At 33.9% G+C, this 22,744-nt stretch overlaps 1 protein-coding gene across 2 annotated transcripts in view; it reads left to right on the top strand.

The window, feature by feature from the left end:
• The window catches only part of LOC110105035 (protein LEO1 homolog), a 29,794-nt gene extending 10,595 nt beyond the window's left edge, over nucleotides 1-19,199 (top strand). For both annotated transcript variants that reach the window (XM_020834397.2, XM_020834388.2), the window contains exons 6-12: nucleotides 2,230-2,361; nucleotides 2,508-2,687; nucleotides 12,798-12,929; nucleotides 13,964-14,077; nucleotides 14,180-14,413; nucleotides 17,793-17,953; nucleotides 18,868-19,199. In XM_020834397.2, coding sequence (XP_020690056.1) covers nucleotides 2,230-2,361; nucleotides 2,508-2,687; nucleotides 12,798-12,929; nucleotides 13,964-14,077; nucleotides 14,180-14,413; nucleotides 17,793-17,927 — 927 coding nt within the window. In that variant the 3' untranslated portion in view covers nucleotides 17,928-17,953; nucleotides 18,868-19,199. The remainder of the gene's footprint in view (nucleotides 1-2,229; nucleotides 2,362-2,507; nucleotides 2,688-12,797; nucleotides 12,930-13,963; nucleotides 14,078-14,179; nucleotides 14,414-17,792; nucleotides 17,954-18,867) is intronic.
• Nucleotides 19,200-22,744: the final 3,545 nt, after the last annotated feature.

Here is a 22,744-nt window from a genome sequence, read left to right as displayed (position 1 = left end):
AAAATTAATTAATTGGTTAATTTAAAATACGAAGGCATTTCAAATCCGTGAGCATTTAAAAAAAATTGAGAGCAATGAAATTTATATTTAATTGGTTGATTAAAATAAAAAAAATTAATTAATTAAATTGATTAATTAATCAATTAATGTGGAGAGAGCTACTTTGGTGAGTTTTCTTTTACTTTAATGTGGAAAAAGAAATGTTGCTTTTCTACTAATCAGACCTTTACAGATAACTCTCAACACAGCTCAACTCACAAACCCAACCCTTGTACAAACAACTCTCCAACTTGATACTCTCACTCAAACTCAAGTCAACTCAACACAACAAATAATGCTCTCAAACAAAACTCTCCAAACTCACAAACCTAACTCATGTACAAACAACTCTCAACTCAACACTAAAACCCACAAACACTATTTTCCAAATTCTTAACAGAAACTCAACTCACAACAAACAACACAACACTCTCAACACACTTAAACACAACCCCTGTACAACTCTTCAATGCTCCTGAACAAAGCTCAAGTAGTAGAAACTCTTGCAAATAAGCAAATAAAATTTATTAGCATCGAAATCAAAATTTTAAAGCAGGAAAAAGAGCAGGCTACTAAAAGTAGAACATGCTACTGATAAAATAATTACTAGTACAATCTACGATACTAAAAAGAAAAAAAACCACTGTAGCAAAGACACTGATGTCACACAACGTCAACTGTTAGCAAGTAAGTGTCGAACTAATAAACAAATTTCTATTAAACAATTTAAAATCACAGTCTAATGTTAGGCTCAGAAACAACTATTGTCCTCTAAAGGGAAGTTGTAAGACCTACTCAAACAATTAAATACCTGAGCTACCTTGTTGTAGAGCTAGGTTGTAAGACCCAGTAACAGACAACTCCTAAGCAGAGTCGTAAGTCTCGCTCCAAATTAAACCTACAAATAAATTTTAAGGGAGTCATAAGAGCTGTCAACCAAATTCAAAACCAAATGGGCAGCCTTGTTGTAGAGCTAGGTTGGAAGATCAGCTTTACGGGCTACTTTCAATGAAAGCCGTAAGTATCGACCCAAATTCAAACTTGTGCTACTTCTAATAGAAGCTGTAAGACCTGCTTTAATTCAAACTTCTGGGTAACATCTAATGAAGTTATAAAACTCAAACCAAATTAATTTATGAGTATTCTAATTGATGCAAACCCCAAAACTCTCAAATAAAATTAAAACTCACATCTAACCACCTCAATCTACTCGGGATCCCTGAGAGGAGGCAACCCATGACTACTAATCATATTCCCTTGACACTACGGTCAATGATTATTAGTGTTGGTAGATTGAAACATTTGGTATACCCAGGACGACGGAACCATGGGATGTTGATAGGTTTATCTCCATTTACCCCACTATTGAGACTAAACACCTAAAAATTATTCATCCTTAATCGAGAGTTCTTCTTATGTGTTAAGAGGGATGATTAACGATGAGTGATTGCACTCGTGGGAAATAAAGACCCATATCTAATTAAACCCTGACATTAGCCTCAGGGGAAATCTAGTTAATTACATTTTGACCCGTGGAAGATGAAATCCTATATCTGCAAAGCGGGATTCATGCATTCGTGCCATTTTTCTTGAGCCAACAAAATCGCATGTATTTATTTTACACTGAGCCTAAGGACTTCAAAACTTTCAAATGCACTGCTTTCATTTTACATTTTATTCAATTTTATTTTGCATATTTTTTTCATCCAACCAAACGGCCACCTAGTCCCACTAATTTACTGCAAACGAGCCTGTCAGTGCTGCTTATTAAAATGCCTTCTTTTGTTGAAACTCTCTGTGACACAGAAATTTGCAAACTTTCCAGCAGATCTTGTTGATTCACTTTTATTTGATTTGTCTGTATTAATATTTTATCCAAGCACGCGGGCCTTCCCTCTTTAGCTGATATCAAGCAAGTATGCGGTGATGTTAGACTGTGACAAATCCTTTTGAATCTTTCTTATATAAACTTGAATTCACAAATATTTGACTATGCACTTGAACGTAAAATTTATCTTTAATTCAGACCATAATCAATGTAATCTTAGCAATTAGTTTAATTGCTCATCTAGAAAGTCTTATACTTTCATTATTATTTTGTGAATTCCAGTTTAAATTTATTTGAAATGCATGCTGTTGTTTTTTTACTGTTATTAAATGCTCAACATATCTTTGCATGTTGTGTTGCAGTATGAAAGCAATGCACGTTTTGTTCAATGGAGTGATGGGAGTTTACAGCTGTTGATTGGGAATGAAGTTCTTGACATATCTGTTCAGGAGGCAGACCATGATCAAGCCCATCTTTTTCTTAGACATGGAAAGGTTCTTATCAAAATCGATACAGCTATGTTTGAAGCAAGCTTCTCATCAAAATTATATTGAAATTTCAAATGGTTTTTCTTTATCTTATATAGCGCATTTAAGTCATCTTTTTAGTATTAATTTGTCAGAATATCCTATAAAATCAGGGAATTTTACAATCACAAGGGAGGCTCTTGCGGAAAATGAAATTTATGCCATCTTCCTTATCTTCAAAGTCTCATCGTCTATTGACCGCCCTAGTAGATTCAAGGCATAAAAAGGTCTACAAGGTTAAAAATTGCATCACGGACATCGATCCAGAGAGAGAAAAAGAAGAAAAAAGAAAGGTAGGTCTTCTTGTCGTAGACCACTTGTGAGTAATGATTTTGATTACTTAAGCTTACCAGCTTATTTGAATTCCCTTAAAGCATGACGTAAGATCTGGATGCAATGGTACCTTTTTTTCTGTCGGTATTAGCTAGCATGATGATCATGACCATTGGCTTGGATGCAGTGATACCTTATCATCAGCATTTTGCTTTGAATGCAAATTCATTGTGCCGTTGCCTTTCTAGGCATATTTTATAGATTCCATTTATTTTGTCATAAAATTAGCTTTTAAAACTAATTATAATTTTACTTAAAGATCATAAGCGCCAATTTTTGATTTACTCATACAGAATTAACTTAGTAATCACCATATCACTTATAACTTTAATAATTTTATCTTTTAACTCTCTATCCTCTATTATGTCATGTTATTTATTATCATTATTTTTAATGTATATGACAATTTGAACTTTCTATCATCCCTTAACTCTAGCATATATTAAATATGGGTTATTTATCTTCTTTAGAGATACTTTTTCACCAATTATCTGGCTTCCTATTCAAATTCTACATCACTTGTCAAACCTTGGGGTGTGTAAGTGAGCCGAGCCGGCTCGAGCTTTACTCGTTTATGGGTTTGCAAATCGAGCTTATCGAGCTCACGAGTCTAGCTCGAGCTCGTTTACAGTGAGACGAGCTCGAGTTCGAGCTCGCTTTTCAACTAACGAGACGAGATCGATAAGGGCCTAAACTCGACTCGACTCGACTCGACTCGTTTACACCCCTAGTCAAACCTAATCTCAGTTTTAGAACTAGTTAAGGCTATCACATTCTTCAGATTTGTTTAAGTTGCTTTACATCGCTTGCTATTAACTTCCTAATCAATCTCTTTCACTATTTTAAACCACGGTCGTGTTAAGTTTTGTGCTTATTACTGAAAAGTAACTTAGTTATCAAGTTTTATCAATCCAATCTTTTGTATTTTAATTCAATTATAAAATTTATCAAATTAAAGATTTCTGAATTCGTAGAAATTCAGTTTAAAGTTGGATTGCTAGCCGAGTTCTTAAGAAAGCTTAGGCTATATAAATGTTTTAGAGTAACAACTATACTTATGGCTTATGCCAATAAAAAATGAGAAATCAGCCTGACTTAATTGGTTTCCTTGCATGGTATTCAGTTGGTTTAATTGAAGAATTTGTAAGAAAGCCTAAATTTAGAAATATTCAGAGTGAGAATAGTATGTTTCAGTTGAAAATGAAAAAAATCACCTTTGATTTGAATTATTGGATCGCTGGCCATTTTTTCTGCTCGGTTATGCAAGAATGTATTACATGCTCGGTTATGTCATGTTGAAAATCCATCCTTCAGTTTAGCAAAATTGGTGGGAGGCTTAATGACTCTTTAATGTTAATAATTCATCAGCCACGTTCCTGCTTTGGGAATTTTGCTAAACTGAAGGATGGATTTTAAAAAAAAAAAAAAAAAACAGACGGGATAATCAGTTTTGGGCCTTTTGGCACTTAGCAAAAATTTTAGATGCATCTGGCTGTTACCATTGGAGCAGACACGTGTAAAAAACTTGAAATCCTTGCTACGTGACAAGATAAAAGCCCAATCCACAGAATGAAGTTAATTATCGCCTATTGTGTTGAAATGAGAACTAGTTATCTTGAAGGTAGACAATTTTGATCACTTAGCGTATCTTGTAAATTTGAAGCAAGATCAAATTGAACTTGTACATCTTAGCGCAACTTTCTAGGCTTTTATCAAGAACTAAGAAGTATTCCTTCAAATCATGGAATTGTTACTAAAAATTTCTTGCATGGTTATTATGAATGGCAATTTGTTTGTTTTTGCAGAATGAATGCATATACATGGACAATTAAATTGCATTGGATTTCATGATTAGTGTAATTGCATCGATTTATCTAAGTTTTTTCATATAAGAAAATTATCATCATTAATCTTTTACTATCTATTTAAGATGAGCTTTTTTTTTATCCTCCGCTCACTTTTTGTTAAGAAGATTTCAAAGTAGCACGTGTGGGTTTAACTATTTCTTTGAACAGATAAAGCCAGATGCAAAGACACGTTATGAATTGCTGTTTCCCTTATTAAAGAATTTATCTTATCAACTTGTGTGAGACTTGAAACATTTTTGTTCAATGATCAATCTGCATACATCCACCAATTCTCAGCACTGACCGAGAGAAGTGGGAGGGATGGAGGAGGAGAGTGATGAAGAAGGTGAGTGGACAGGGTCAGAGAGGGGAAGAGGAGGGGATGTAGAGGTGGCGAAGACTTTTAAAAGAGGCATGAGCAATTTGAGAAAGACCTCCACCATGAAAGGTTCTTTACTATATATTTTAGGTAGTGAGAAATTGGTTCAGAGTGAGAGCACAATTAATTAATTTATGAAGTGAGACAAACTTGCATTACCCAGGGAGTTATGCAATAATTGGTTGAGTAAAATGTGATTGACCAACCGATTTTATTGGGGGGGAATTAGAAATTTGTTTAATCAAGAGCAAACTATTTAGGAAGGTTCTGAATCAAAGGGGAATTGTTTAGGAATTATTTTTATTATAATTAGGAGGGAATTATTTTGGGCAAGCGTTCTAATTTGAATTTAAAATCTAAGAGGGAATTATTGAGGAAAAATGAGGAGTTAAAGGGGGATTGTTAAGGAAAGTTTTAATTATAATTGAGAGAGAATTAATTAGGAAAATAAATCTAATTTGAATTCAAATCTATAAGGGATTTATTTAGGAAAAAAGGATTGATTTGGGAGGGAATTATGGGATCATATTTAAGGCTAACTATGGGGTGATTTCATATGATGTTTTGGATGTTTGTTGATTAAGTTTTTTCTTAGATTATTTAGGCTCTAGCTGCGGCTAGGGATTTGAGAGAGTCAGATCTTTCTCTCCAATTGAAGATCCAATTGTATCTTGCATTTCTCTTTATAGCTCTTTCAATAAAAAAAAAATTGAGGCGTTCTTCTTACCAATTTTTCGTGTTTCATCCACGGATTTTATTGAAAGTGCATCCACTTTCTATTAAAATGCAGATATGGGTGTCAAATTGTGTCAACAAGTCGGGTTCGGGTCCGGGTCCAATCCGACTTTGACCGGTTAGATTTTGAGCTGACCCGAACCATACCCGGTTTGAGAATCGGGTGACTTTTCTCAACCCGAACCCGTAACCAATTGAGTGATGCAAATGACAGAATTTAATTTTAAAAAATTACATGCATTTGGCAAGGTAAATTACATTAAAATCTTACAAGTATTGTACAAATGATACATTACAATTTTACATTTTTACATACTGCATAATACATTATAAATATACAATTTAAAATTTACAAATGAATTGCAATACCAACACAAATCTAAAAGAAAAACCCAAGCGTGCAAAGAAAACAATAACACCACAGACAATACCAACACATTTGAGTAATTCCAGCACTGAAAATGTAAACCAATAATCGATTTTCAGTGAATAGCTGAACATCTTAAACATGCCTTTCAAATAACTATACACCAATACTTCAATTCCAACCAAAAATGGATAAAGGGCCAAAGGTATAAAGGAAATAACCAAATAACTACCAACTATGTCAACTAACAAGAAGTTAGAATTGCAAAAAATTGCAAAGCCCTAAAAGATCATAATGAGAAATGGAAAAAAAAAATGAAGCATTGATGCTCTAATTGCTTATGCAAAACGGCCAAAATTGAGACCACATGACCAATCTTTTTTTGGACGTGATATAAACAAAATATTAGACTAAATAACTATGTAAAAATTTCAACATGGTAAGCATTAAAGAAAACGAAAAAACCCTAGCGAACAATAACCACACAAAATTTCCATGCTTCAACTTCTAAAATATCAAAAAATTAGAATAGAAATGAGATACAAACAGTGTAATTTCTTGTTGCTAAGCAATGGATGAGTTGATAAGCTGAAGGAATTAGAAGAGGAATGAAGGGATGAGACGGAACGTAAGCGAGGAGAGCTCCCGCAAAGAAACCTTAGACAGACAAACTAACGAAGACAGAACGAGCGAGCGGCCGCTAAATGCCTAAATCCCTAATGCGAAGCAAAATGAAGTATAAGCCACTTACAAGCAACAGCCCGCTGCTCGAGTCCCGCGTGCTCTCTCTACTTACGCTTGCCCTAATCAAAACGGTGCTGGTCAATTCAAGTTAGCATCGGGTTGTCGAGTTGACCTGAACCTGACTTGAAATTCAAACGGGTCAAAAATTGGGAACGAACCCGACCAGTTTTTCGAACGGGCGGAAAATGGGTCGACCCTAACCCGAAAGTTTTGGGTCGGGTTCGTGTCAGGTTTCCGTGTTGTGTCAGTTTTTGACACCCCTAAATGCAGACATAAAATACATTTCATATTTGTAGAGGTATTTAGTTGACCCAACAAACTTCTATTCTGCCATGCACCTTTCCTAACCATTCATTTCAAAGGAAAGAGTGCAATCTTGGTGCTTTTCAAGTGACTGGCAACTTAGGAGAATGCCTTGTCAATTTTAGGCAATTCATTAGATGATTTATTCTTTATCGTTTCTTTGTCTTGTATGATGTGTGTTGTGCAAATTTTTTTTTTTTGATGTTAGTTGAATTTGAGTGCTAGCCTTTTTATACTTTAAAAATTTTTTGAGTTGCTGATTTCATGATAGAATGCAGCAGCAGTATGTCATAATTTTGTCTTTATTTGCTATAATCGCTTTTAATTTTTTTCCTATTCTTCCCGTGAAGTCATTTTTCGCCTATTATTTGAAAGAAAGTAAAAATATAAAGTTTCATCTTCTTTTTCATTTGTTTCCTTTGTCATCTTACATTCTTAATTTTATTATGCTTTTAGCTTGTTCTCTTATTTTTATTCTTTTAATAATAATAATTAAAGATTTGTTATTTCTCACTCTATTATGAAAAGTATGTATATGTATATATATATTACTTTGTGAAGTGCTTGTCCTATTATTTTAGAAGGGTTATTAAAAAATTGTACCAACTCTACTAATGATTCTATATATTACATGTCATTTATGATAACTTAAAAGATCATTGAAGTAAAAGTTAAAAAAAAAAATATTGTCGCTCTCCCATTTGCTAGCAAATTAAGTTAATTCACATGCTTAAGGTTTTCATGTCAAAAAAGAAGACAAGCAAAAGGAGTTTGCCAACAAGTCTTGTTTGGTGAAAGCCAACTATAGGCTATTGCTGAGATTTTGTTTTGCTTTGCAAGTTTGCATATATCATGAATATTCATGTCTTAAATCATATAAATGTCTACCAACGATCTTTCTAAGATATTTTTGTGATAATTGGGACGTTTATTTATAAAGCAGAGCATTTGGTAAGTCATACCTTGCCAGCCCCATTTTGGGCTTTAAGTCCTTGTTGTGGAGAAATTATTAGGTGCGGAGTCCGGACGGGAGAACGTAATAATTTCTCCTTGTTGTGACTTGGGAACAAGCAAGTTTTGAGCCAGTTAAAGTAATTTGCATAGGCTCGTTGTTGTAGCGATTTGCTTGGGAAGTCTGGCACTAGTTGAAGTAATTTGCGAAAGATACAACTTTTCTAACTGCTAGCTGGTTGCTGTTTTCAGTGTTCTTGTTCGAGGAGCAACAATTCTATTATAATAACTAAGAAAATGTAAAACAGAAAGCACAGATTGGTGTGAAAGACAATGGCCACATTATTATGGGATCAGTCGTTTTTCTAAAAGCATCACCATGATTTCATTTCACTTGCATCAAATCTATTTTCAGGTTCTCATTTGAAAGAATATATCTCATTTGCCAATATAGAACTTTTGCTCGAAAGCTGATCTTGGCAAAGATTCATTGTGGCGTACGAGAGAGAACTAGCATAATTAAGTCAACCTAAATGTTTCCTGTTTCAAAAAAGAAAAAAAAAGTCAACCTAAATGAGTCTTTTACAGTCCTAGTTTGATCGAGGCAAGCAGCTTATTCAAGTGCTTCTAAAGTTGATATGTGTTAAACTACTGGAATATGTTCATCATTACGCTTATCTCAACTATTCAATCGGTTTTATTTAGATGATTTTTTCATGTGATATTAACTTTTTTTTGTGTTTTTTTTTTTGCACAACTTTTACTATGTTGTATTTAGTCTTGTCATTTTCTTGAATTTTCCATATTAATTCTGTGCATGCACTTAGGAGTGCATCTTCAACTCTTACTTGATAAGCTCAAATAACCCAAGTCTATTTATATTATCTCATTTTATAGGTTTTAGAATGTTTTCTTTGTAACAAGATAGTATTAGCAATTATTTGAGGGGAACTGTATGAAATAATATGTAAAAATAACTTGTAAGGATGAATGATGAGGAACTGCTACTTGGCCTGATAGAAAGCATAAAAAGGGACCATATGATCCTTCTGAACTAAGCCATCGTTTAGTGTTTGACCATTTTGTTTGCCGTGAATAACTTGGCCCGTCCTTTTACTGAATGATTGGATTGAGAGCACCCCCGTTAGATATAAACAATTTATTTTTAGCCAAATAAAATACAAACTAAATGGTCTATACATATGCAATAAAACACTAGTTTAGTCTTTTTTTATTTGTTTTAGGTAAATCGGTTCTATAGTATTAACTTGGTCTACCCAAGTATTATAAATATACCTCTTTTTATAAGAAAATATTATGAAATGAATAATTTTTGGTTTCTTCATTTCTAGTCTCTCTTCTTCCCCTTCTTCTTCCTTAAAGAGTCCACACCTACTCAAAAGGTGTCTTCCCCTTCTTGATGTGTAGATCAAGAAGCATAACAAATTGGTGCTCACGTTGAGACCTTTACCCCCTCATCCCTCTCCAACAGCAACAGCTGCAACCGTTCTTCTTCCACTCCACGGTCAACCTTACAGGCCGTCTGCCTTGAGGACTGCTGTTCTTCTTCCACTCCATCAACAACAGCAGCATCTCTCATCCCTCACCAACAGCAAGAGCAGCAACCTGCTGTTCTTCTTCCACTCCACAGATCAGCGTTCAACGCTGCTGCAAGAAGCAATCCCCCTCTTCAGCCCGTCTTCAGCTGTCCTCTGTTTTTCCTTTCAAGATCCAGTCTCCAATTCATCTCAAAATCAGTCAGCTGCAAGATTCTGCTACCAATAGCTGTTTGGAACCCTCTTCTTGCTGTTTTCTTCAGCAAACCAACCTTCCAAATCCTTCCTCTTCAGTTTCCTGCAGTATTCTTGACACCATTCCATTGCAGCCCTGCAAATTTTTTTTTTCAAGAACTGCTTCTTCTGCAGTTCTTTTGCAGTATTTCAGCCACTGCAGCCCTGCAGAATTTTCACCAACTGCTTCTACAACCACAGCAGGCACAACCACCACAGTATATCTCCTTCAGATTTTCAACCACAACAGCCTTGCTTCAATCACCAGATTCTAGCTGAACACCTTCACAGCTGAGGAAGGCTTCACCGAGTTCTCCATACCTGCGAGACTCATCTACAGGCTTCAACACGGGTGCCAAGTTTCAAGAATGGCTTCCATCACCTCCACCGGTCCATAATCTGCTCCAAGAATCTGTTTTGGTGAACAGCAGTGGTGAACTGCTGTTCACCAAAACTTCAATTACAAATTTTTGGCTCTCCTCCAAGCATACATCAAGTTAAGGTTCTTGTTATCAAGAATCTTATCCTTTATCCATTTTTATCTTGCACCAAAGAACTCTCAGCATGAAAAACACTGTTTGGCGGAAGTCATCCGGACAATACAAACTAATCAAGAATTATAATTCTCTACAACAACAACAACATCATGTGTTTATTCCACTACGTGGGGTCGGCCACAAATAGATTACTATGACAAGCTGATGTTCCATTTTCTTTCATTAGTTCATCCCTTCAACAAATCCATGTTTTCATGGATTTTATAGACAAGAAACTTGATAGTTTGAGTATTGACTGTTCGCATACTCCACCCCATCAAGATAGTTTGCCTTCCGCCAGCATCTTTGGTTCCACTGACCAAATCACTTCACAACTGCAACATTCTCTGACAGGTTTCTCTTGTCTTACACATCATCTACCATTATCCAATTCTACCTTACTCAAACAAGCTCAACATTTGTTTTAGCCACCACAAGTCTTACCTCAACCTCGTACCATTGACCATCGTATTCATCTTCAATTCATATCTCAACCTATTAATATCCATCCTTATCTTTCTCCACATTTTTCAAAAGGATGTTAAATTTAGAGAATTGGAGAGGTAAAAGACTTAATTTTATTATACAAAACTATCTCTATTTATAGATCTATACAAGATGTTTTAATAAAGAAACAATTAACTATAGAATCATGCATAATTGCCTTAATATAAACCTTCCTTAATCAACCACCCAAATATAGAAGGAGATCGATGTGATCCAGGTAAGCCTCCCACGGATCCTCATGCTAGCAGTAGGATCAATGGACAAGGGACGGTTGAGATTTAATAGAGTGATCCAGGTGAGCCTCTCATGGATCCCCATGTTGGCTGTGGGATCAAAGGCCAAGCGAAGGTTGGGATTTTAACACTCCCCCTCAAATTGGGGAATACAAATCTGTCATTCCCAGCTTGGTAATTAGTCCCAGAAAAGTAGAGTTATCAAGTCCTTTTTTTAGATTGAATATACTCCTTAATTTAAAGCCCCTTGGTGCGCCATATTAGTCCTCCATTTGGTCAAAAGTTTGGGAGAAATTAGCTTTATACATTACAGTTGAAAATGGTAGCAATGAAAACTATATTAAGAAGGACATCAATGAAGGCTGCTTTGGTTATAGATAGGATAACAACCACAAGGGAAGGCTTTCAATGAAGGCCCGACAATAGGAAAAAAAATCTGTTTTTAGGGTTGTGGCAAGCTTCTTCAAGGACAACAACAAAAAAACATGTCTTAAGCAACTTGGCACTTGGCACGCATATCTCCTCCCGTTCGATCGAGCCAGCCTTCAGCCAAATACAAATTAGTCGTCCGACTCCACCCGAACACTCTTGTTCGATCAACCCTGTACAGGCGCACGCAAGGCCTCTGATCCCTATAGTTTGATTGCAGGAAGCAGTGCAAGTCTTGCACTCTTGATTGTCTTGGCCTTAGAACCTCACGAGAGGAAACTCTGAACTCATTCCATACGCACGCAAGAGGAGGTCCTGCGCTTGGCTTCTCTCTCTTTTGCTCGGTCGACTCTGGACGTTACAAGTGAGAGGAGCCCTCCTACTCGATATCTCCTTGATCTTGGACGCACGAAAGAATCAAAATGACCAATGTTCTTTAGAATTCCTTTATAAATTATTGCCCCCGGTTTCTTCTCTTCCTCCTTTAAAGTCCACGCCTACTCAAAAGGTGCATTTTCCTTCTTGATGTAGATCAAGAAGCATAGCAGCCCCTCGATATTTTTGCGAGGCAACTTGGCGGGGAGCCAAGAATCAAGAATCTTTGGATATACATATTGTAAATGCCCTTTGTGAGGTTTAGAGCGTATTGGTATTGTGGTTCAGAGGGGAAAGCATGACAAAAGTGCAGCCATAGGCTTACTTCTTCTGAGTTGATTGGGATGCTGAATAAAGGCTGTATTGTTCTGATAAAAAGTTATTTGGCTAATCAAATCGATATTTTCTTACTCAAGTATACTGATGGTATCATGGCATTTGTCCTCATTATTGGAAATTAGCAGATGTTTGCACTTGGTGTTGGTCTTTGTGTGAGACCTACTGGTTTTATTGATATTCCTACCGGCATTCCATATACGTGAGACTTATGTTACTGTCTGGGAACATTTGCTAAGTATGTTGATTCGTTTATTGTTTCCAAAAGTTGATTTTGTTCTGCAATACAGAAAAGGTGGGATGCTCTAATTTTTGTGACTGAAAGGTATTGTATGAAATTTGTGTGTTGATTTATTATTTATAAAGAAGCAAAATACAGTATTATGATTTATATATACTGATGTTATTTTTAGCATTGCGTAACCTTTATGGCAAGTTCTGTTTCCTACTTTCCTGAGAAAAAAAGAAAAAAAAAAAACTTTTACGTACTATATTTTCTTCATTATTCTCTCTTCTGATGCAATGAAAATACTTGCAGATTGAAGGCCAAACAATAAGAGCCAATGAACAACTTAATCGTAAACGAGAAAAGGTGAACCGCAAATATTCACAGCCTGTCAATAGAGGACGGGAACTTTCTCCAGGTTTTCTGGAAGATGCACTTGATGAGGTTTGCTTTGTTTTACATGTTGAACTTAAAAACTGCAAGATAAAATTTATGAATAGATTTACTTTTAAGCAATTCTGTATTGTAATAGTTGCTGAGTTTTTTTCCCTTTAATTGAAGTAACAAGTTCTTAACTAGCAATGGTAAATGCAATGATCTTGATGAATTTGAAATTATTTTTCTTATCTTATTATATGTAACTTTATTAAAAATTTAATGGGTCTTTTTATATATATTTAGATCGATTCCTCATCTAGATATGTAATGGAGGGTGACAACTTTCTCCAGGGCTCTTGAAAAATGTGTTTTAAGTTTTGTTATGTTTTACATTTTGAACGTAAAAACACTAGTATGGAATTTATGAATGGTTATAGTTCTAGCAATTATATATTCAAATAAAATGTCTGAGATGTTCCTTATCATTTAATTAAAAACTTGGTGATTAGCTATTAGCTAATGCGGTGATCTTGATGTTTGCAAAATATTGTTCATGTTCAGCCTTTTATGTATGCCGGTGATCTTTTGCTGACCATTTCTATTAGTATTTACACAACTAAATTAATATAAGCTATTTATGGAAAATTTTAAAGAGAATTATGCGAGGACAAATTATATCTTGATTAAACAGAAGTTCAAGCAAAGTGTTAAGCAGGCCCAGTTGATTAATCGTAGTTTGGTCATGAAAAAACATATTTAATTTGATCTGGAAGCTGCATCTGAGCACTGAATGTATCCTCTAGGAAGATGGATTTGAAGATAACTACAGTTTATTATGGTTTTTCGGCACATCACTTTGCATATTAATTTGGAAAATAAGGTTTGTATTCTTGTCTCAACCATGTTTATGCAACTCCATTGTTCTCTTAATGGCAAGCTTATAAATAGTACTTAACATAAATTCTTATCTTTATGTAAGTTATTTATTGAAATTCTTAAGGAAGTTATCAACGGAATGCTATATCAATTCAATTCTGCACAGCAGGACTATTTTATTAATCTTTGTTTTGGTGATGATTGAATATCTTTAATTTGATCAGGAAGATGAACACGAAGACTACTACAGTTCACGTAAGTTTACAGCTCGTCGTCGTTTTGAAGATGACTTGGAAGCAGAAGCACAGGCTGAGAAGCGAATTATTAATGCCAAAAGGGTATTCTTTTATTTTTTGAGCAACGGAGCTGTTGTACTGCAAAATTTATCACATCTGTTTGCTTATCGTAGTAATAAAATTCTCTCTTATTGGATTCTTCAGCCAAATTTACAGAAAAGCAACCCAAGGAAACCAGCTCAGCCTGCTGCTCGTTTGTCAAGGCGTCCTGTTGAGGACTATTCAGAGAGTGAGAGAGAGGAATCTGAGTATGAAACTGATGGTGAGGATATTGAGGCATCACCAGGTGTTAAGGACAAGGAGCGTGACTATGAGGATGACTACGAGGAAGAGGCAGATGAAGAAGTTGCAGGCATCAATTCTGCCTCAGAAGAAGAGGTAAAGTTATGCACATGTGTATCCTCCTAACTTTTTTCTTTTTTACTTTTTTTTTTTTTTGAAAATTTGTTCGTCCTTGGTTTATATTGACCTAAAGCAGTATTAACTTTAGATACAGTATTAAGTGCTAAATAGTATGATTCTTTGCAAGAAGGCCTAATTTGCAAATTTATTTACGAACTGATAAACCTTTATAAAAGCTGCAATTCATGGGATTGACGTTATCACACATTTATCATCACTTTATTTCCATACAAATCCAAAGACCTAAATCTGAGTTGTGCATAAAGTCCTGTAACTTGTTTCTCTACTGTACATCACAATAATTAAATCACTATGCACACAATCCACCAAAATGTAGAGCATACACCCGCATCCCAAAGATACAATCCATATGATTGGTTGCCTGATGTAATCGAAAAGGCAAATTGAACCTTTTTGCTTAAACGCTGAATTAGTCTTCCTCCTTTCCATAATACCTTCAGAAATGCTATATTCAGGAGTCCCTCTACCCAGAAACTATAATGCCTCAAATCATGACAATTTATAAGATGCAGAGCGCAAAAATCAATTCATTCATCACCACATCATTAGTGTTATCCCCATTCGTAACAATTTGACATCGGCTTTGACAAAGGTCAATTTGTTGATATCATAAAAAGAGTTGAGGGATTGAGAGACAGGAAAAGAAAGGCAAGGAAGTTTTAAGGATTTATGGCTTGCTGGACTAAGCTGAACAGATGGGATATAGAATTCTTGTTCAATCCTAGGGTCCACAGATATTTGCATACTTAAAATATTTAAATATATATAAATATATATAGGCAGGATAGATACCTGGATTTGGGGCTTATTAGGCATGTTTTACATGGGTTGTGTTGGATTTGGTTAGAGTCTGTCGAAAGTTTGGGTTATATACCTAAAATCTTCGTAGATTTTGACGTAGGTTAGGCCAAAAACTGATTCCGTAATAGCATTATAGTGGAGCTGATTTTTCAACTCCTACTGAGTAGAGCTAGAAGGGATTTTGGAAGCAGCAACAACAACAACATCAAATATTTATCCCACTATGTGGGGTCGGCTATTTCTCCATAGTGTCCTGTTAAGAGTTAGATTCTCATTTAAATCTAATAAAGAAAGGTCAATTCTAATATTTTCTAACCAATTTAGGTTTACCTCTACCTTTCTTAATATAAGTAAAATCCAATACATCTACTTTCCTAATTAGTTATCGGAAAGCCGTCATTTTATATGACCAAACCCTAAGACAACTCTCGAACCTTATCTTCCATAGGAGCTACTCCAACCTTTCACATATATGCTCATTTTGTATCCTTTCTCTAAGAGTAAAGTCACTCATCCACCTGAGCATCCTCATCTCTGCAACACTTAACTTAATATTATGCTTCTCTTTTAATGACCAACATTCTGCACCATAAAGCATTGCAGTTCTAACCACCATCTTATAGAATTTTCCCTTAAGTTTAAGGGGGACATTTCTATCACACAACAAGCCCGATGCATTCCTCCACTTCAACCATCCAACTTGAATTCTATTAATAATATCTCCATCTATTTCACCATCACTCTGAAGAATAGACCCAAGATATTGATAACATGTACTCTTATTAATGTGATCACCCAAAGTCATAATCCCCTCACTAGATCTATTATTACTAAAATTTCACTCTATATATTTAGTTTTAGATCTACTCAAACGAAAGCCTTTAGACTCTAAGTTTGACCTTCATAATTCAAGTTTACCTTCAACTCCCTCTGTAATCTTATCAACAATAAGAATATCATTGACAAAAAGCATAAACCATGGTAATACCTCTTGCAAATGTCTAGTGAGAACATCCACGACTAAAGCAAAAAGATATGAGCTTAAGGCTGATCATTGATGTAATCCAACTGAAATAGGAAAAATATTTGGTCAAACCATATTGTGTTTGAACACAAGTAACATATTCTACATACAAATCCTTAATGACTTGAATATAAGCATTATTAACCCCTTTCTTTTTTAGAACTCTCCGTAGCACTTCTCTTGGAACTTTATCATATGCTTTCTCTAAATCAATAAATATCATATGTAAATCCTTCGTATTCTCTCTATACTTCTCAATCAAACCTTTCAATAAATTTATAGCTTCCATTGTAGACCTACCTAACATGTATCCAAATTGATTTTGAGAAACATTAGTATCACGTCGCAAGCTATGCTCCATAACTCTCTTCCATAGTTTTAAAGTATGACATATTAACTTAATTCCTTGATAATTCACACAATTTTGTGCATCATCTTTATTCTTAAAAATAAGAATCAACACACTCATTCTCCACTCATCTGGCATCTTTTTAGTCTTAAACATAATATTAAAAAGTTTAGTGAGCTAAGAAATTCCTTCATCTCCTAAACATTTTCACACCTCTGTTGGAATATCATCAGGTCAACAGCTTTTCCACACTTCATTTTCTTTAAAGCATCTCTAAATTTGGTTTTATTAATACGTTGATAAAAACAAAAATCTTTATTTTCGTTTAGGATTCGCATTCAAAAATATCTTATCCACCTTTGTTAAATATCTTCTTCTAATAAAAGCACTTTTTGAATTTCATCCTTAATACACTTCACTTGAACTAAATCTTTTCTGATCTTATCTCTTAGTTTTAAAGTGAAATACCCAACTAACCAAATTGTTATTCCTTCATGCTCTTATCTCATCCACACTTCATTTATATATAATCTTTCACCCTTCTTAGTATCTAATACACTATATAAATCATTTGAAGCTAAAATTTTTGCATCACACATTATTTTCTTAGATTCCTTGCGGTCCTCTTTGTATCTTTTTCAATTATCCGAAATTTTATATTTAAATTAATTTTTATAACAAATTTTCTTATTTTTTATATTTTTTTATACATTTCGATCAAAATGTTAGAATGTTAGAAAGCTGAATCAAAATTTGAAAACTCAGAAATATGGAATCTCGAGCATTTCCAACAGTCCAATGACTAAGGACTAACAATTTGGTTACTTGGGTATTCCACTTGGAAAATTGCTTCTTCACAAATGACTCCGTAGTATATTGGGGTTTTCCATGATAAGAATTGTCTATTTATTTTGTAAAGTATGACAACCCATATGAGGTATCCCATAACTGTCTAGTTACAATACTAAGTTACAAAATATGTGAAATTGCATTTCTTTTTTATTTACGAAATATTAGTGTAAGTTGTAAAGAACAATGCCCCCATTATTTGTCCTGCAGTTTAAACAACCACTCTTCATCTGATTTACTCCTGCAAAAACATTGATTTTTTTTTTTTCTTCTTATTAATCAGTTATTGCTTCTTTTTCCCTTACTGTTAGGAACCAAGGAGAAATGTTAGGGAGAGTGGAGGCAGCAGTCTCAAGCGAAAGGAAATAGACTCAGATGTGGATTCTCCACCCAGGAAGGCAGTACATCGCAGGAAAGCGGTCGTCTTTGATAGCGATGATGACTGATGCGTAATGAAGTGCATGCCATAAAGGTTTACTTCTCTCTTTGGCATGGACATATTAAGTCATTTAACTCATGCATACTAAGTATGGTTTGTAAACTCAAGAAATAATTCTTGAGATAAATTCAATGAGTGAATGAGCCAAATTTGTGCTAGCTCTATGTCAACTCGTTAATTAATGAGTTGACTTGTTAAAAAAATAGTAATATAAAGGATATTTAAAACATATTATAATTTAAGGATTTGGGTGGGGTTGCTATTTTTTTTTTTTTTTTGAAATTCTACCCTTTCTTTTGGGAAATGATTTCTATTTGTTCACCTAATTTCTTATTCTTTATATCATTTATTAGGATATCATATTCTTTTTCAAATTAGTTGCGTTGGCCTGTGAGCCTTTTAAAACTTTATAAAAGTGAACTAAAGTTCATCTCAACTTATTCACCTCGTCTTAATCATGTATAACTTTTTTTCTTAAGCGAATTTAGGTTTCATACCTTCTTAAAATAATTTTTCAGTATAATAATTTAAATTTTTGTACTACAAAACTGCTTTACACAGCAATAAGAAAGTCATTCCAAATGAAGCTGAAGGATTCGTTTGGTAGCTTCAAAGGATTTGTTTGGAACAACTTTCGTATTGATTTTTAAAACGACTTTTTAGTACAAATTTTAAATTCAATAAAATTTTGTACTAAAAAGTTGTTTTAGAAAGCAAGAAGAAAGCCGCCCCAAATGAAGCCTTAATCTCATATTCACACGCATGCAGCCTTAATCTCATATTCTCACGCATGCATAAGCTAGACTCAATTTGACAGCTTTTGTTTGGAAGTTAAGTTATCAAATAATCTGCTAAAATGGCATGCAGATCTTAACGATTTTTGTTCTTTGCACACTATTCTGTAGTACGTAATTATTATACTTATCCTTATTTTTCTGGATAAGTAGGTCTTTGCCAGGAATTTCTGCTGCATCTTGGTGAAGTCAATTCAAATTCCACCGTGAGGATATCTGCTTCAGCCCTGTGATAACTGCACGCAGAAAAAAATGTTGTCTGCTCTCCGCACCAATTTTATTTGTTTGATGGAAAAAATGGCAGTGTGGATTTTCATCACCAAAAAGAAATATGCGACATCTCGAGGTATTGTACTGTTATGAGATGTTCATAATTGTTCCGAAGTTAATCTTTTTTTCATTAATTCCCCTTTACTGGTCTACTATTTGTATCGTATCTTACAATCATCCTAAATAAAAAAAAAATCATGAATTATTGTTTCATATTTGCATGTTGCAGTATTACATTCAGGATTTTTTTAAAAAATAAATTATCAGTTCAAATTATTCTGTGTGGAGATTAGACGTAGAATGCTGTTCAGAGATTAATTAGAATGCGCCACGTCAGTGGTACCGAGCACAGAGGTGAGGTGGCGCATTCTAGTTGGTCTCCAGATAGTGTTTTGGGTCCGCACAGAATAATTAATCCTTGTTTAGGGATGATGATTATGTTCTAAGCTTAAAGAGTTCAAGCTCATTTGATGATTGCATTTATTAAAATCACTGTTTGATTAGGATGACTTGCTAGAAATTAAATTAACAATGAAAAAGATGTTCTTTCATTATAAAATCTTGGGGAGAATTTTCCACCCTAAAGAAAAAGGTGGAGTAGGTTAGCTGCCCATGCCATGTTCTGTGGCTCTGAAAAAAAAAAAAAAACGCAACGTACTATAAAACTGCTGATAGATATTTCAATAAACAAAATCGTATATAAATAAAACTGCTTGTTATATGATATAATATTAACAGGATTGATGAGGAATGAGAGTCCCATATCTTTCAGTGCTGTAAACGGTCTTTAAAATCATAGATTATAAAATAGTCATAATTTTATAATTTACTTGGGGTCATTTGGATGACTTTTATTTATTTTTCGTTATTATTTCATTATTTATTGTTTAATGTGTGTGTTATGCAAGGCATACATATTCATTTTAATCAATATAAAATTAGTGGTCATTAATATGAAATCGAAAATCAATATTGATACATTAATAAAAATTAATATGATCAGTAAAGCATTGCAAAAAGCTTATGAATTTGTTTAAGATATAATGCAATGTTAGGTGTCATGTAGGAAAGCATATATAGATTAGTAATCGGATATATAAATGGTCTTTAAAACCATATATTATAAAATAATAATAATTTTATAAATTGCTTGGGGGTCATTTGGATCAGTTTTATTTATTTTTCATTATTTATTTTTATTTCATTATATTCATATTATATCTTGAAATGAAAACAAATTTATTTTTTAACATGCATATGCTAAAATCAAATTGGACGAATGAGAATGACAATTAAATCGAATGATTTAAACCTTATTTATGGCAAAAAAATTGGTAGGAAACCTGTAGAAAAAAAAAACTCTTTTAGTTAAATTATTGTAATCTTACAATGACCAACAATCAAATATAATATGATATACACACAATATAACATAAGAACACCTACTTCAATAAATTAGATTTAATTAAAAGCCAAACAATAAACTAGTATAAACTGAATTAACATATGAACCATTACATCAGTTCTCTATATCTATTGTCAATATAATGCAAACGTACATCAACAACTTTACTCAAACTAGCACTATTGCATTACTTCTCTTTCGTGTCCTCACTATCCTTAAGCTATGTCCTCTTGCCAAAATAATTATGGGCTGCGATGTTGTGCTCTCCAAAGGAGAGCGCTATACACCGTGGGGTTGGAATTCCAAATTTTATAAAAATGTCAATTTCCACTCATTTTATTTTATCAAAAAACCATTTCTCCCCCTAAGTGCCGCAAGCTAGAGAGAGAAAGAGAGAGAAGGATTCTAAAGAGAGAAAGCTAGGTTTTGGCCACTTCGATTCATTTTCTGCTATCGATCCATTTCAGGAAGTTGTCCGGATTGATATACGTTACATTCTGTCTATCTCAATTTTTAAAATATTAAAATTTTAGAATTTTTTATTACATTTATAATTTCGTTGCGTAAAAAATGATGATAATTTTACACCCACTAAACTTTTACTTCGTATCTTTTTTGTATTGTAGATATGACTTTTATGAACATTTAGGTTTTTTTCTTTGAAAATTGCTGTTGAATAATTTAAGAATTGGTAAATTATTCTGATCTAAAAAAATAATACAATAGTATAGTTAAAACTTTAAAATGATATTATGAATAATATCTGATAATTTGGTGAATATATATATATATATATATATAAATGGTGTTTGTGTGATTCTGAGGAGATTTGATATGTGACAAAAGTTCTAGTATTGAATGTACAGAGAGTCATAAGGGTTAAAATATTTGAATATCTAATATGTGCTAAAGTCATAAAAGAATATTTTTTAATATGCTAGCATAAGAAGTTATAAAGATCTGAATTTTGATATCTATTTTTTATGGGAGGTACAAGGGCATGAGATGATTCTATTTCTTTTTGCTTTGATATATGAAATATTTGTTTATTTACTTTAAGTATAAAATTTATTTAAATACGGGTAACTACTAGTATTATTATGTTTAGTACAACAATTGGCCATTGAATGCCTTTATTTTAATAAATACATATGAGTTTATTTTTGGGAATTGGGGTTGATAGTTGTGATATGTTGAGTTTTATTGGCTCACACTTACTATGATGCATTAAGACCTAAATTAGAAGAGTTGCATCTTTTTATCTTCTAATTAATCTGCTAGAGTTGTTAATTTTATATTATATTAATCAAAATAGTGAAAGAATCAATATATATAATCATCCACCAATATATACATCACTAATCAGTATACATATATAATAACTAGAAGTTTAATATATGGCATCCATCTATTACAACCTTTATGGTTACAAAAGAATAATAATAAAAAAAACTAAATCATATTTAACTCCGATCAATCTCACTTAGCTTATCTCCCCTTCCGAAACTTGATATGAATCAAATCCACATAATGAGCTTACAAGGCCAAGCAATCAATCATAACTGCCAAAACTTTAAATACAAGATAATAATATTAATATGCATGCTCACCTCAATCAATATAAATTAAATAATTTTTTTTTTAAAGGAAATATATTAATAGCACAAAAATAAAGGTTACATCAGCATAAAAAGAAAAGCTAGCAGATAAAAAAACAACAGAGAGAATTAGAAAATAAAAGCGAGCTCAGAACAAAGACAAAGCTAGCAGCGTCCAGTGAGTCCCGAACGGAACCACCAGAAAGCGAATTCCACCAGCAAAGAAGGACCAGGACGCGAGCCCGAAGCACATCATAACCCAAAGCCTCACGTAGCAGCAGATCAAACAGTAACTCCGCCAAATCCCGAGAAGAAGCAACAAGAATCAACAAACATACGAAACGAAAAATCATCTCCTGCGTCGACCTTTCCCCCAAAATTTTCCGCGAGAGCCAACCTTTGAAGTACGCACAAGAGTAAAATCATTGTCGGACTCAACAGACTGCGAATCCGACTCCACATCCGACGAATCGACCAAACAATTATTCTGATTCCTACTATCCAAACCAGAAGAATTACCCACACAATTGACCATCACTTGGAAATCAACCACGCTTACAGGGACCACAACTAAACTGTTGGTATTCAAATTAACTTCCTCTCTTCCCTTCTCAATTTCAGCCGGCACCACCGTAACAGGCAAAACACTATCAGAACCACCATCTGCATCTTTTGAACCTTGAACACCCCCATTAGAATTCACAACACCCATAACTGGCGAGCCATCAGAAAACACCACATTCATTGCATCAAAAAC

The sequence above is a fragment of the Dendrobium catenatum genome, unplaced genomic scaffold (assembly GCF_001605985.2).
Source record: "Dendrobium catenatum unplaced genomic scaffold, ASM160598v2 fragScaff_scaffold_621, whole genome shotgun sequence".
In the NCBI taxonomy this organism is placed as follows: Eukaryota; Viridiplantae; Streptophyta; class Magnoliopsida; order Asparagales; family Orchidaceae; genus Dendrobium; species Dendrobium catenatum.
The sequence above is the reverse complement of the archived record's forward strand: the minus strand, read 5'-3'. Positions and strand labels throughout refer to the sequence as shown.